Source organism: Peromyscus eremicus, chromosome 4 (genome assembly GCF_949786415.1).
Source record: "Peromyscus eremicus chromosome 4, PerEre_H2_v1, whole genome shotgun sequence".
Classification (NCBI taxonomy): domain Eukaryota; kingdom Metazoa; phylum Chordata; class Mammalia; order Rodentia; family Cricetidae; genus Peromyscus; species Peromyscus eremicus.
The window spans coordinates 106,848,147-106,863,111 of record NC_081419.1 but is presented as its reverse complement, the minus strand read 5'-3'; the positions used below and the strand labels follow the sequence as shown (position 1 = coordinate 106,863,111).

The 14,965-nt window shown below is 41.4% G+C and overlaps 1 protein-coding gene and 1 long non-coding RNA gene across 4 annotated transcripts in view; one reads left to right on the top strand and one right to left on the bottom strand.

Annotated features, from left to right (window-relative positions):
* Mcm8 (minichromosome maintenance 8 homologous recombination repair factor) overlaps nucleotides 1-14,965 on the bottom strand; it is a 31,751-nt gene that overhangs the window by 3,382 nt on the left and 13,404 nt on the right. For all 3 annotated transcript variants that reach the window (XM_059261482.1, XM_059261483.1, XM_059261481.1), the window contains exons 12-18: nucleotides 14,266-14,406; nucleotides 10,946-11,087; nucleotides 9,522-9,717; nucleotides 6,211-6,430; nucleotides 5,622-5,831; nucleotides 4,249-4,325; nucleotides 14-203 (exon numbers count right to left, since the gene is read on the bottom strand). In XM_059261482.1, the coding sequence (XP_059117465.1) occupies nucleotides 14-203; nucleotides 4,249-4,325; nucleotides 5,622-5,831; nucleotides 6,211-6,430; nucleotides 9,522-9,717; nucleotides 10,946-11,087; nucleotides 14,266-14,406 (1,176 nt within the window). The remainder of the gene's footprint in view (nucleotides 1-13; nucleotides 204-4,248; nucleotides 4,326-5,621; nucleotides 5,832-6,210; nucleotides 6,431-9,521; nucleotides 9,718-10,945; nucleotides 11,088-14,265; nucleotides 14,407-14,965) is intronic.
* Nucleotides 1-14,965, top strand: part of LOC131909700 (uncharacterized) — a 21,161-nt gene extending 6,196 nt beyond the window's left edge. Inside the window, exons 3-4 of the long non-coding RNA XR_009378903.1 lie at nucleotides 662-883; nucleotides 14,272-14,965. This is a non-coding gene — a long non-coding RNA (uncharacterized LOC131909700). The remainder of the gene's footprint in view (nucleotides 1-661; nucleotides 884-14,271) is intronic.

Here is a 14,965-nt window from a genome sequence, read left to right as displayed (position 1 = left end):
TAGGTTATCATACCTGAATGTTTAGTTCTTTGGAAATCTGACGAAGTTGATGAAATTGAAATATATTATTATAAGTTCTTTCAGCAATGCTGTTGAGAGCAGAAATAAATCTTTTTGCTGTTGACCTGTTGCTCATTCCAGAGCCGTGCTGGGATCGCTCAAAATCCAGGTTCCCAAATTCATCTGAGTAAGTTCCTAGCATGCTTAAGGATGGAGAAGAAAGGATTATCTCATGTGGCATGGCTACAGACATTTTTGGACTGGGTTCCAAGTCATAACAGAAGTTTGGGAATGACTGAGATTTACTTAGCTACTTTGAAATTCAGTATGATATATATTGACATAAATATATTTTGAACACAATTATTGCCTTTAAAAAAAAAAAAAACTTTTAGGTAGGAGTGGTGGTACATTCCGGCAATCCCAGTGCTCAGGAGCTAAGGCACAAAACTTCTTTGAGTTTAAAAACAGCCTGAAATGCATAATAAGTATCAGGCCAGGTAGGGCAAAGGAAGGAGATCATATTTCAAAACACCAAAACAAATTTGCAAACAAGAAATGCAAAAATGTAGAGTTGAAAAACAATATTACAAATATCAAAAAAATGCTTACTGATTAATAAAACTAAAATTTCTGAACAGAATATTTTTGGCTTTCTCAGGTAAACATGTGTTATTAACTACCACAGCATCTACAAAGAAAAGATGTTTAAAAATACTCTAGGAGAGCTGGAGAAATGGTTAAGATCACAGGCTGCTCTTGCAGAGGACCCAGGTTTAAGAGCACCCACATGGCAGTTCACAAGCACCTGTAACTCCATGGGATTCCATTCTCTCTTCTGGCCTCTGAAGGCACTGTATTCATGGTACAGAGATATGTGCAGGTAAATCTTTGTACACTGTAAATATGTATTACTCTCATTGGATAATTGTATTACTCTCTTCAGCTGACTGGCCAATAGCTGGACAGGTAGAGGTTAGGTGGGACTTACAGACAAAAACAGAGCACAAAGAAGAAAAAGAGAGGAGTCTCAGGAGTCTCAGGAGTTGCAAGTAGACACAGAGAGAAACAAGATGAAACTGTTGTGTTGAAAAAGGGTACTGTCACCGGACGGTGGTGGCGCGCGCCTTTAATCCTAGCACTCGGGATGCAAAGCCAGGCGAATCTTTGTGAGTTTGAGTCCAGCCTGGTCTACAAAGTGAGATCCAGGACAGCCTCCAAAGCTATACAGAGAAACTGTCATGCAGCAGAGCATAGGTAAGAAATATGGGTTAATTTAAGTTATAAGAACTAGTTAGTAACAAGCCTGAGCTATCAGCTGAGCATTTAATAATAAGTCTCTGTGTAGTTATTTGGGAACTGACTTGTGGGACAGAAAAGTCTGTCTACATATACCTATAAAAAAAAAATCTTAAAAATAAATACTCTAGGAATGAACTCAGCTCAGCTGACTTGCAGGGATGGCAGTCAGACACTAGGCCCACTTCTCTTCTGTTTTCTCTTATTTTTACAGTACCATCAAAAGATGGTAATAGGCTGGGTGATGGTGGCACACGCCTTTAATCCCAGCACTCGGGAGGCTGAGGCAGGTGGATCTCTGTGAGTTCGAGGCCAGCCTGGGCTACCAAGTGAGTTCCAGGAAAGGTGCAAAGCTACACAGAGAAACCCTGTCTCAAAAAACTAAAAAGATGGAAACAGGCATCTGACCTGAGTTTGGATAGAGTCTGCAAACACCCATTACAAATGGAATCAACCACCCTGTAATCCAGCTCTACTGCTGACTCCATCTGTACAATGGGACACATAAAATCCCATAGCCAGTTTAACAGGTGAAGTTTTTTACTCAGCAATTATCAGATAAGTATTGGTGACCTGTCAGGAAGTGGGCTCCGGGCGGTAAACAAATCTAACTAATCACTCTTCATTCTTAAGGAGTCCTTAGGAATGATCTTGAAAGGTCACAATCTGTTCCTTGAATAGGTAAGAAACTGTGCAAAGAGAAATGTGCATCATTTAAGTGAGACAGGAACACATGACAGAATAGTGCACATTATTTACTACCTTCAAGTTTAATCCACCTGAATGATGTAGTAAATTAACGTTCCTTTGTTGTCAGAAATGCCTTGAGTTACTGACATGGTAATTATACTTGTTTAACAAAGGCATCATCCTAGTAACCCAAGCCTTGGGAATTATCCTTATTCCATTTTACAGATGAAGATGGTTTTGGCAAGTAAGGATAAATGACTTTCTAAATGCTACACTACTAATGAATGACACCTGGATTTTAATCCATGCTTCCTTGCTTCCATTTGAAAAAAAGATAGGTAAAATATGTGACAAAAACCTCTGAAGTGGAAAATCTCACAGCAACCTAGTCTTTCTACTCTTTGTAGAATATTTTTAATTTTGTAAGACTATGCACATAAACTGTTTACTAAATAATAACATTTACTTTTCAAAAAATGTCCAACTCTGTACTATGCTAACTCAGATGAATTATGTCATGGTTCAGATTTTTCTCACTCAGGCTTCTGCTTCCCAGTTAAAAAAGTAATTTCACAGGATAACACATTAATGGTGGTTTCAATAAAGCAGAAGAGATAGGAACTATAAAAGGGAAAACTTTTTAAAGAATGTACTTTAATTAATGAATTAATGAAGTATGTTTAATATCACATGCTAGCCATGATTGTGGGCCCTGGAAAGATGCTGGTAAACACGATAAGGTTCTTGCTCTCATAGACCAAGAAAGCACTTTAGTCTAACAAATCTGAACTTGATGTGTTTAGACAGCTCTCAATCTCTGATAATGCTAGGTAATCCTAACCACTTGATCAAACTATTCTCTCCCATTGTTGCTGACAAACTGAATTAAAGAGAAGGTTCTCTTCCACACAGACTGCCTATAAAAGCAGAGAACAGGCTGCAGATTCTACCCATAAGCAGAGGGAAGAAACCACAGGTAGACCAGAACCATAGTGAACATAAGCAAAACAAGGTGAAGCCTCCCTACTGGGAGAGGGAGAGAGTAATCATTGGCACCACACTCCTGAACAATTAATTACAAGAACAGTATGACTGCTAGACCCTAAAACGTCTTTGTGACTTCTGTTCTGTGTAGTAGTATTTCTCATCAGGACCACCAGCTCACAAATATCAACATGGAGACTTCTTATTAGTTATGAAAGCTTAGCCATTAGCTTAGGCTTCTCCCACTAGCTCTTATAACTTAAATTAAGCTACTTTTATTAATCTACGTTCTTCCCCTATGGCTTCGTTACCTCTACTCTGTACTGTATGCCTGACCTCTTCGGTATCTCCCTGGTGTCTCTCTAGCATAATCTGTGTGCCTAGATTCCTCCGCTTCTTCCTCTCTCTTCCCAGAAATCCTGCCCATCCTTCCCTGCCTAGCTATTGGCCATTCAGCTCTTTATTACACCAATCACAGCAATACATCTTCACACAGTGTACAAATATCCCACAACAGATCTGATCTCAGTTTATGGCATGAGCCAGAGGAAGAGGGATCTATGCAGCCTTTAACATCATCAAATCTGGCAGACAGTAGTGTCCACCAACATGCACTAATTAGCACTAACAGAATACTATTATTATTGTGTGTACGCATGCCACGACACTAGTGTGGAAGTCAACTCTGTGGAGCTGGCTCTCCTTCCACGTTTATATTGTTTCCAGGAGTCAAATCATCCGATTTGCATGCCAAGTACTTTCACTGCACCAAGACACCTTGCGGCCTGTGGTGTAACTTGTCGGGGCAGCCTGAAGTTGGACTATAAAACCCTTGTTCAACTGTACAGAACTGTTATTCAAGGTCAGAGAGGAACTGGCAAAGCACCCTGATTCTGACACGAAGCAAATTCATTATCTATATAATTTACCCTGAAGAAATGGAAATTACCTATCAAAAACACCAAAAGGAAGGAAGGAAAGACAGAGAGAGGAGGAGATAGAGAGAAAGGAGGAAGGGAAGGAGGGAGTGAGGATGGGAGTAGGGAGGTGAGAAAGGAAGAGAGAAAGGGAAAAAACAGCTCCTATAAAAACTAAAGGGCCAGCAAGATGACTGAGCAGGTGAAGGCGTTTGCCAGGGCTGACAATGTCAGTTCAATCCCTGGGACACACATGGAGGAAGGAAAACACTGACTTCGGTTGTCCTCTGACGTCCACATGTGTGTGCACACACGTGTGTGCACTGCCCCCCATATGTAAAATCAGCGTCAATCTTACCTATGTTTCATAATTTCAATTATATCTTCAGCATCTTCTTTAGTTGCTTCCTCTCTCAACTCTAACCTTGCTCGTGCCTATGAATGGAAACAACTATTTTACAATAAATGATAAACACTGTCACCATTACCTGTGTAAGTGTGTTGTATCTAAGTTTAATTATTCATTGTATGGGGAGGCTGGGAGTGAGTATGATCAAAATATGTTGTATGCATGTGTGCAATTCTCAAAGAATAAAAATGTCTTTAAAAATTAGAGAAGTGGGGCCGGGCGGTGGTGGCGCACGCCTTTAATCCCAGCACTTGGGAGGCAGAGCCAGGCGGATCTCTGTGAGTTCGAGGCCAGCCTGGGCTACCAAGTGAGTCCCAGGAAAGGCGCAAAGGTACACAGAGAAACCCTGTCTCGAAAAACCAAAAAAAAAAAAAAAAAAAATTAGAGAAGTGTACAAATAACTTAAAATACAGCCAAAATTCATTTTACCTATTAACATTTTTTCCTGAGTATTCATTTCATGAAGTTTGGTTATGAAGATATGTTTTTGTCCTTGCCTTTTATTTTCAGGAAATCAGTTTATTTGAATTAAAATACCGGAGGAGTCAATCATATTTTAGGATCAAAAGAACCTTAGCATTCGTGGGGGCTAATTTTAACTGCAGCAGTACCCGGAGCACCACACATTGTGACAAACAGCGCTGCTCTTAGAAAGGCTGCCTACGCCTCCAGACCTGTCACACAATCAAATGACCGAGTCAAAATACTCAACATGTTCCATGTTCCCATATGCTCAACTTGGAAGCCCAGGATTCTAGGTAATCGAACCATTTTTCAGACACTCCAGGAATCTACAGTGTCATTAAAAAAATTGACATTGCTTGGCATAACTGGTCCTATATTTAGAAAGAAATCTGTAGCTTTGATATGTTACAAAAGTGACTTAATCTTCTAAAAACTCTTTTATTTATCCTTTTTTAAAAAATTTTTAATGTCTCCTAGACAAAACTGATCAAAGGAGATCATCACACAAATGCACGCACGCATGCACGCATCCTCTCTTACAGTACTGCATGTATGCATGCACGCATGCACGCACTCACACACGAAACCTCTCTTACAGTACTGGAGACTGAACCTAGGGCTTGCACATGCTAAGCAAGCACTCAAGACCACTGAACACCTCTGCTGATTTTTGAGACATGTCTCATATTAAGTAACCTAGTCTGGCCTTGGACTCACTCTGTAGTCCAGGCAGGCTCTCAATTTGCAATCCTCCTGCCTCAGCATCCTGAGTAACTGAGCTTATAGGCTGTGTCATCAGGCTAAGCTCCCCACCTCTTCCTCCAGCCACAAAAAGCATGAATGTAGGAAATGCAAACCTCTGTCAGACGGATCAAAGACTCCAGCTGCCTGGTGGTGATGGGTGAGCTGCTCATACGCTGGCTCTGCTTGCGGAGCTCCAGGTAAAAGTCCTGAAGAGCCTGAGCAGCTTCTGTGGACAGCCTGGGGTGGACGTACCGCCGTGCATAACCAACATACTTCCTCAACAGCTGATGTGGAATCGGATCTGTCTTCTCTCCAGGAGCCACCTAGAGTAGGATTTAAAAAAAAAAAGCTAAAAAAGTTAGCTTGTTTAGGTAAATAAAAAAGTTCCAAAAGCCTCTCCAAATAAACCAAACACTACGGTCACAGCTCTCAAGCCAATTGCCTTAGCACAGTGGTTCTCAACCTTCGTGATACTGCGACCCTTCAATATAGTTCCTCATGTGTGGAGACAACTATAAAATTATTTTATTGCTACTTCATAACTAATTTTGCTACTGTTAAGAACTGTAATGTAAATTTCTGATATGCAGGATATTTGATAGCCAATCCCAAAGGGGTCATGACTCACAGTTTGAGAACTACTGGTTTAGATGATTCCAAAGCATCATGGAATGAAACTAAATGATTAAGAAACAGGTATACCTTTAATCTTTCTGACAGTGGTTTCTCAGAAACCACTTCAAGTACGGAAGTGTTGGAATCCTGACTGAGCGCACGAGCGACTGTGGCACCGCTGATGGCTCTCTGCTTCCCAGCTCTGATTGCGATCACGTGTTCAGAAAGTAAGTGGTCATGCTGCTCATTCGGCGTATCTAACAAGATAAAGACCAAATCGAATCTGGACAGTAGGGCACTCCCCATCCTAGGAAGCAGGGAAGAAAGAAGCAGCAATGTTTGGAACGGAAACAGAAAAACCCAAGGAACTGTTTAGAAGTAAACAACAGTCAAGCTTTCAGTTCAGGAAATAAGCTTTCAGCATAGCTACAAGTTCCAACTCCCCACCATACAGCAAAGCCACTGAGATCTGCACACAGGCTATCAGTGCCTCCAGAGCTCTTTTCTACGATTGTTTTCTTTTTTGCCTGCATATGTGTCTATGCACCAGAGGTGTGCCTGGTGCCTGTGGAAGCCAGAAGAGAAGGTTGGATGCCCTGGACCTGGAATTAAGGATGGTTGTGAGGTGCTATGTGAGTGCTGGGAACCAAGCCCAGGTCCTCTACAGGAGGAGCAACAAGTGCTCTTAATTGCTGCGCCATCTCTCCAGCCCTGCTTTTATAGCTTGTCTCATCAAAACACTGTCTCTCAAGTACTCATGTCCCACTTAAATGCAAAATCTTACTTTTGTAAAAAGAGCATCTATATACCCATAAGAATAACAGAGTAAAGATTTAAGCATCATACCGAACCCATCAATCAGGAGCAGTTTTTATTTGTAAAAAGAAAAAGCAATCTAAAGTGTTTAAAGATTTTGATGAAACCACCAAAGAAGGCTTGTGCTAATAACAACCAAGTCCACTGTAGGTTTTGTTCAACAAGATTATACAGACTTTATAATATAGAATTTCATTATTTTACTAAGGGAAATCCACAAATAGAAGACTTCGTTGGAGGCAGGGATAAAGACACACCAAATCTCCAAGCACAACTGTGTTTTATTTTTTACTTTTAAATTTTTTCTTTGTGTGCATGTGCACGCATACCATGAAGCACATGTGGAACTTACGGGACTTGGTTATGAACTGAAGTTTTACCCATTGATCTTGCTGGCCTGACAATTTCTATTTTTTTTTTAATTTTTTAAATTTTTATTTATATTTATTTTTCTATTATCAGCTTGATACAGTATAAATTTTTCCCCCCAAATGTCCTTTATTGAAGGAGGGAGGAGGTCTTAAATACAGCACAATGGGAGAACCCCGGAGGGTGGAAGTTCACTACTGATGTTTTACAATCTTCCATCTAAGCTATTAACGTCCATTATGCAGGATACACAGACAAGGATTTTTCCTTAAGCATTCAGGAGGGTGGAACCCGGCAGGGAATTAGCATAGGGAGGATATCAAGGTCAAGGTCAGCAAGCAAGGCAACAGTTACCCAAAACGGAGGGCCAGGGCCCTACAGGTCCCCCTTTCACTAAAAAATGAGCTTCTGACTTAGGTTGTGTGGGACGTCAGCAGGTTACCTTACCCATCATGGAGACGCCTGTCCAGACCACACAGGCGCTCTGTCTTAGGTTGGTGAGCGCCCCCCCCCCCCAGGTATTACCTGTCTCTGAATACTTATTATCATACAGGCTCAATTGTGTGTGAGCTGCAGAGTTAACTGCTGCCAAAGATCTCAAAGTGGCGCTGGGCTTGCAATCTGTGTGTTTGACACAGAAAAGACCAACAGAAGTCCTAACCCACCCATACCCAGTAAGCTAAAGGCAACTGAGCCATTCCTTTCCTTAACGAGCCTTACTGCAAACAATTTCTATTTTAGATGCATACATTTCTTAAGTTTATTATTACTATTTATTTGTGGTTTTTCAAGAGAGGGTTTCTCTGTATAGCCCTAGCTGTCCTGAAACTAGCTCTGTAGACCAGGCTGGCCTTGAACTCACAGAGATCCACCTGCCTCTGCCTCCACAGTGCTAGGATTAAAGGTGTGAACTACTACCACCTGGCAAAAAATTTTATTATTTTTATTTATTTATCTATTTATTCTTGGGGTTTTTTTGACATAGGGTCTAACTATGCCAAGTGAGGCTGGCCTTGAACTCATGGAAAATCCACTTGCCTCTGCCTGAAAGTGCTGGGATTAAAGGCGTGTGCCACCACACCTGGCTCAAGATGTATAAATTGTTAACATTTGCTGTATCACATGTCTGTAGCGTCTAAAGACTAGAGAAGATAGAAAAGATAGCAAAGATAGGCCATGAATTTAGGACCAGCACTGAGCAACACAGTGAGATTCCTCATCTCAAAAACAAGGGGGATGGGGAGGGGTTGGAGAGATGGCTCAGCATCCACAGGCAGATCACAACCAGCTGTAACTCCAGTTCCCTGGGGATCCAATGCGCTCTTCTGACACACAGGCAAAACACTAATACACATAAAATAAAAATAAATAAATCTTAAAAAAAAAAAGAAAATTTAAAAAGAGAAATAAACAAGCTGTCCCCAACTACACATAAGGCCCTAGTCTTTCCTGAGGTACTGTCTTCTCATTTGTATCAGTTAAGTCTGTTTTTCTTTTATACACATTGTGTTCCCCTGCACAAAATGAATTAGAAAAGGAAGCACAAGCCAGGCATGGTGGTTCATACTTTTAATCCTAGCACTTGGGAGGCAAAGGCAGGCTGAAATCTGTGAGTTCAAGGCCAGCCTGGTCTACAGAGCAATTTCCGGGCCAAGGCTACACAGAGAAACCCTGTCTCCGGAGGAAAAAAAAAAAAAAAAAAAAAAAAGAGGAAGCACAAACTCAAAGCAAACCTTGTTCTTGAAAAGTCCATGGCATGGCCTTCTTACCCAGCTAAGCAGACAGGGTCCTTTATCAGGGTCTACAAAGCCACTTGCTTCTCACTGCTGCTTCCCACTGTTCAGTCTCACTGAGGTTTAAACTATTTGTGATTTTTGATGGTGATAAAGCTGCAATACACATCCTACAAACATGTCTATGGAGTTGTTAACTACGATCAGGATTTCCTAAGCATAGAGTGGCCAAAATAAACACAATGTACATAATCATACAAGGTTTCAACATGTGGAGCACGTGAGGATTCTTTCTCACTCCTTAACACTGATAACTGCATCTAAAACCTTTGCCAGTCTAGTAGGCTCTCTGTGGTACCTCAGTTTTTCAAGACTTAAGCACATTTCTGCAAATTTACTGGAGACCTGTAACTTCCATGGCTACACACTGATATTCTCAATTATCTTTTCCTTACTGACTCACAGCACACAGAGACTTACTTTAAATTCTCAGAAACTGTTTTGGCTTTATTGTAGTGTCCTCCAACTGGATTTGCAGCAGCAATAATGGAAGTTCTTGCAGGGAGGCTGCAAACCACACCAGCTTTAGCAAGGCTAATACTCTGCTGTTCCATGGCTTCTAACAAGGCTTGATGTTGGTTCCCCATCTTATCAAACTCGTCTATTCCACAAATGCCTACACGCACAGGAGGAAAACAGACAAAAGCATCTTTTTGTAAGGCAGAAGTTACTGCACAGGGATTATTTCCACTTGTTTCTAGAATGTAAAATTATCAAATGTTAGCCTGGCAGCCTGACAGCTAAGTGCCCTTATTTGCATTATTTCCTTCACCTGAGACCTTAGGAAAGGCACTGCCACTTCCGATGAGCACCATACGAACATCAGTTGTACACGGATGCCATGTTCCAGGCATGCTGAACAGCACCACAAAGATAAAATCCCCTTGCCCTTGGGAAGCTTACATTTTATCTGGCCAGCAAGAGGCAGTCAAGTGAAAACATGGTGACAGCTGCTAGAAAGAAAGGTGGTCATGTTAATGAGAACAGATTCTGCCGCAGAAGGCGGCCAAGATGGAGTTAAATAAAGAAAACTAAGTCACAGCTCTAAATTCTTAGGGCAATTCTTCTAGAGCACAAGATGGCATCCATCTTCTTTCCTGTTTCAAGGTAACTAGAATGATTTTGAGCTAAGTAGCAGTAATGCTCAACAGGTGGGTACTCACTGTACACATACACACTAAGCAATGGGAACGAGGTAGTCCACAGAACAGTCCACTCCTACTCCACAGGAACTTACCATAAAACTCCAAAACAAATGTCCACAAATGTGACAGGGTTATTAAGTGGGAGGTGTAGAAACCATCCATATTTTATGATTATTTAACTTTGGCATCTATTTGCTGTAAGATTGTGAAAACAAACCAGCTTCAATTGTATAACAGAAATAAAAATGATAGCACTATATGTTCAATTATTATTTGACACTCACTGTCAATCCACTGGTTAGGACAGTGTGCTGTCTAAACGGCTCTCAAACTAAATTCACTGAAAGGAAGAAATTAAGCCGAGGTGGGAGGCAAGTGCCTCTAACTCCAGCACTATGGTGGCAGAGGCTGGAGGATTACCTCCTGAGGGAACCTGACTTACACAGCAAGCCCACTGCTTCAACAAGAAAAAGGGGTTTGGCTTTGTTTTGTTTTGCTTTTAGGGTTTTTCGAGATGGAGTTTATCTGTGTAACAGTCCTGGCTGTCCTGGAACTCGCTTTATAGACCAGGCTGGCCTCGAACTCACAGAGATCTGCCTGCCTCTGCCTCCCAAGTGCTGGGATCAAAGGCGTGCACCACCACTGCCCGGCTGAAGTTTTTTAAGTTTTTAAGAATTATTAATCCCTTTTGTCTCTCACCTTGGTCACCAAGTACCAGGGCACCAGCTTCCAAAGCAAAATCTCCAGAGGAACTGTCTTTTGAAAGAGTTACAGTCAGCCCAGAGCTGGTGGTGGTATTTCCACAGACATACACACCACGAGGCGCCACATTGCATGCTGCCTATTAAAAACAAAAGGTTTAAAAGAATCATTCAGGTTTGTTGCCATGAAGCATGAGAACCTAAGTTCAGATGCCCAGCTCCCTTGTAAAAGCTGGACAAAGCGGTGTAACATTCATAATCCCAGAGCTTCAGGAGTGGAAACAGGCAGACTTGCTGGTCAGACAGTCTACCCAAATCAACAAGCTCCAAAGTTCAGTGAGAGACCCGTCTCAAAGAGTAGAGTGCAGAGTAATAGAGAAAGACACCTCACATCAACTGACTGCCTCCACACCACACACACACACACACACACACACACACACACACACACACCCCAGTAAAAAGGAAGCACTGACCACAGTCAACGGCTCCAATCTGGGGGTGATGCATATGTTAAGTCAGTGCTCTATTCCTGAAGTCTCTTTTTTTTTGATGGATATTTGTGTATGTGCACCACAAATGTGTTGGTTCCCATAGAAACCAGAATCGGGTACTGGATCTCCTGGAGATGGAATCACAGGTGATTCGGAGTCACCTGACAAGGGTGCTGAGAACCAGGCTGGAGTCCTCTGAAAGAGCAGCAAATGTGCTCAACTGCTAAGCCACTCCCTCACACTCCCCACGCCCCCAGTCAGGGTCTCATGACAGCTGAGGCTGCCATCCTCAAATTCACTATGTGGTCCAGAGGATGACCCCAAAGTGCTGGTTTTATAAGGGTACACTACCACAGTGGTTCTGTGTGTGACAAGCAAGCAGAGTCTATCAACTGAGCTACAGTCTCAGGCCTCCTTGTTAGTCTTTTCTGAGAAGTCTCACAACGTTCTAAGAGTAGGGTGGATTACTAAGTGCTCAGAGGGAAGTAGGAATATAAATGTTAAGTGGTTCCTGATAGTGCTGGTCTAATTTTTAAAAAAAAATGTGGACTTTAATATTACAGCTTTTAAAAATGTTTGTATTGTTTTATGAGTGTGTGTGTGTGTGTGTGATGTCCTTCTCTATCACCCTCCACTTTTGTTGGTGGTGGTATATGTGTGTGTTGTGGGTATGTGTGTGTGGTCACTATCTTCCTCCACCACTCTCTACTGTTTTGAGACAGAGTTGCTTACTGAACCAGAAGTTTACAATTATCAGCGAGACTGTGATCAGTGAGCTCTTGGGGTTGACCCCACCAGCCCAAGGGTTACAGGCATGTGCAGCCATGTCCAGATTTTTACATGGGTGCTGCTCTTAGCCACTGAGTCAACTCCCCAGCCTGACCAAGGATTTTAAAAGCATCATTCTAGGTTTAAAATAGAATTAACAATGTCATTGCTTGGTATTAAATTTTCTCAGGACCAATAAATATATTCTGGAACTGTTTCTTTACCAAGAAGAACTTCCAAGTTATAAAAAAAGGTGCCAGAAAAAAAAATGTTTCACACTGTGAACAACACACATAAATAAAATTTTAAGATATATACAATCAGACACCATGAAGGTTAAAGCAGGCTTCTACCTCTAAACACCTATTCAAAAGTTACAAACACAGAATGCCACGAACTACAGAAGAAAGCTTCAACAGTTCAGATCCCTGGATGTACCGTTTCCTTTTAAAAAATATTTATTTATGCCTTTAATCCCAGCACTCAAGAGGCAGAGGCAGGCGGATCTTTGTGAGTTCGAGGCCAGCATGGTCTACCAGGAGAGTTCCAGGACAGCCAGGGCTAAACAAAGAAACTCTATTTCAAAAAAAAAACTATATATATATATATATATATATATATATATATATTGTGTGTGTGTGTGTGTATGTGTGTGTTTTACATGAATGTACTGTTTACTACATGTGTGCAGTGCTTGTGGAGGCCAGAAGAGGGCGTCATATCCACTAGAACCAGACACAGATAGTTGGGATTTACTACGTGGGTACTGGGAACCAAATCCAGGTCCTCTACAAGAGGACCAAGTGCTCTAAACCACTGAGCCATCTCTTCAGCCTCTGCTTTCACTTTTACTATAAACTTTGTTTCATTTATAACTCGGTAATTCTTGCCTCAGATATCAGGCTGTTGCAAGAGCTCAGAACAGATTAAAGTAGGTTCTTCTGGCCAGAGACCTAAACAAGGATGCAATGTTTTAAAGGAATTAAAAAGACTGGTTTTGTGGCTGGAGAGATGGCTCAGAGGTTAAGAGCACCAACTGCTCTTCCAGAGGTCCTGAGTTCAATTCTCAGCACCCACATGGCAGCTCACAACCATCTGTAATGAGATCTGGCACCCTCTTCTATTATACATAATAAAATAAATAAATCTTAAAAAATAAAAAATAAAAAGACTGGTTTAATATTCAACCACAGGGAATAAAGATGACACATATGAAGGGTGGGGGTATGAAAATGCAATGGTAAAATCAAAGCAGTCCTGTCTCACATCAGGACCACCTCTAGGAGCATTACATATATATAAGCACTAACTTCAGGCTGCCTATCTTCAAAGAGTTTCAAAGACAACTATGATATACATCCAGAGCGCTCAACTGCTAGACAAAGATTCATCAGCACAGGACTGACTGCAAGAAGGAGGGAGTTTTGGGGCATCCTTAAGAAGGACACTGCTGGGTATCACTCTGAGAAAACCACAAGCTTTCTAACAAACAGTACCTTCTAGAGCAATCATGAACCCAAGAGGGACACACCATCAGGCTCTGGCTGAGAGAGACAGAATCTTCTTTGGTGGCTAACAACTGATTGGTCAGAAAAGTTGTTTTGCTTTGGATTCAGAGAAATGGTGGCGATATACAGAGATCCCTTACCTTTACCAGAATATTCTGAAGCCCTAACAAGATGCTTATGTACTTGTATGGAAGGAATACACAACCTAGCTTTACTTCCTTCACTATTCTGTTCATTGTTGTAGTCACATCACAATAGACTAGCCAAGCATTACTAGGTGCAATAATGGCAGAAGGAAAATAGCATTTCATCAGTTCATATCGCCACAACCGGATGCCTATGTGGTTCGTGTGGCAGGAAGCTAGCTTGATGTGAAAATAGGGCCAGATACACAACATATTACTCACACAAACTCCAATTCCTCTATACCCCTAGACAAACTAGATCCTCTGCAACCCAAACATGCTGTGCACTGAGAGATGCCCACCTGCCAATTATTCATGTATTATATAAGCAAAAGGCAAAATACTAAATAATTGATTTTCTACCTGCAGCATCTGACTCTTTCCCAAGCCTGGATCTCCAACAATCAGGATGTGTGGGTCTCCTCGAATGGGAATCCTGTTTTTGTCATCTGCGTACTTCTGGCTACCGCCAAAGAGTGCTAACATCAAACCTGCTTTAACAAGCTTGTGTGGAAGAAGAGAACAAAAAAGAAAAATATCAAGATGACTAGCAAGAGGCATTCCTGCATGGTTACAGCATGACCTGTCTGTCTGGAGACGACTTCCCCTTCAGAGTGCTGATGGAGCCCAAGGCTTGGTATCTAATTAGTCAGATGCTCCACTCCTAAGCTATACCACCAGCCAGGATACTTTTAAACATAACTGAACTTTATTATTTTTTTTTTTACAATGAAGTCAAGAAACAAAGCCAGGCATGTCTCAAAAACCAAAAACATCTAGAAACAAACTTCTATAACATAAATGATTAAAAATGAAGACTAAAAGTATATAAATCAGTGGTATCTTAGAAACTGCTAAGAGCAACTTTGTATGGCAACAATCCATTCCCAATTGAGAAGCACCTATTGGAGCCTACTTTAACTTGGTGTCTAATTACTTTGTCTATCTGCCATAGGTGTCCATTCCCAGTAATTGTCGACAGGTCCAGGGGGCCATTATTTGCCTCCCACATAATCAACTTATAGAGAATGATGATTCATATTAAAATATTAATAACTGGTAA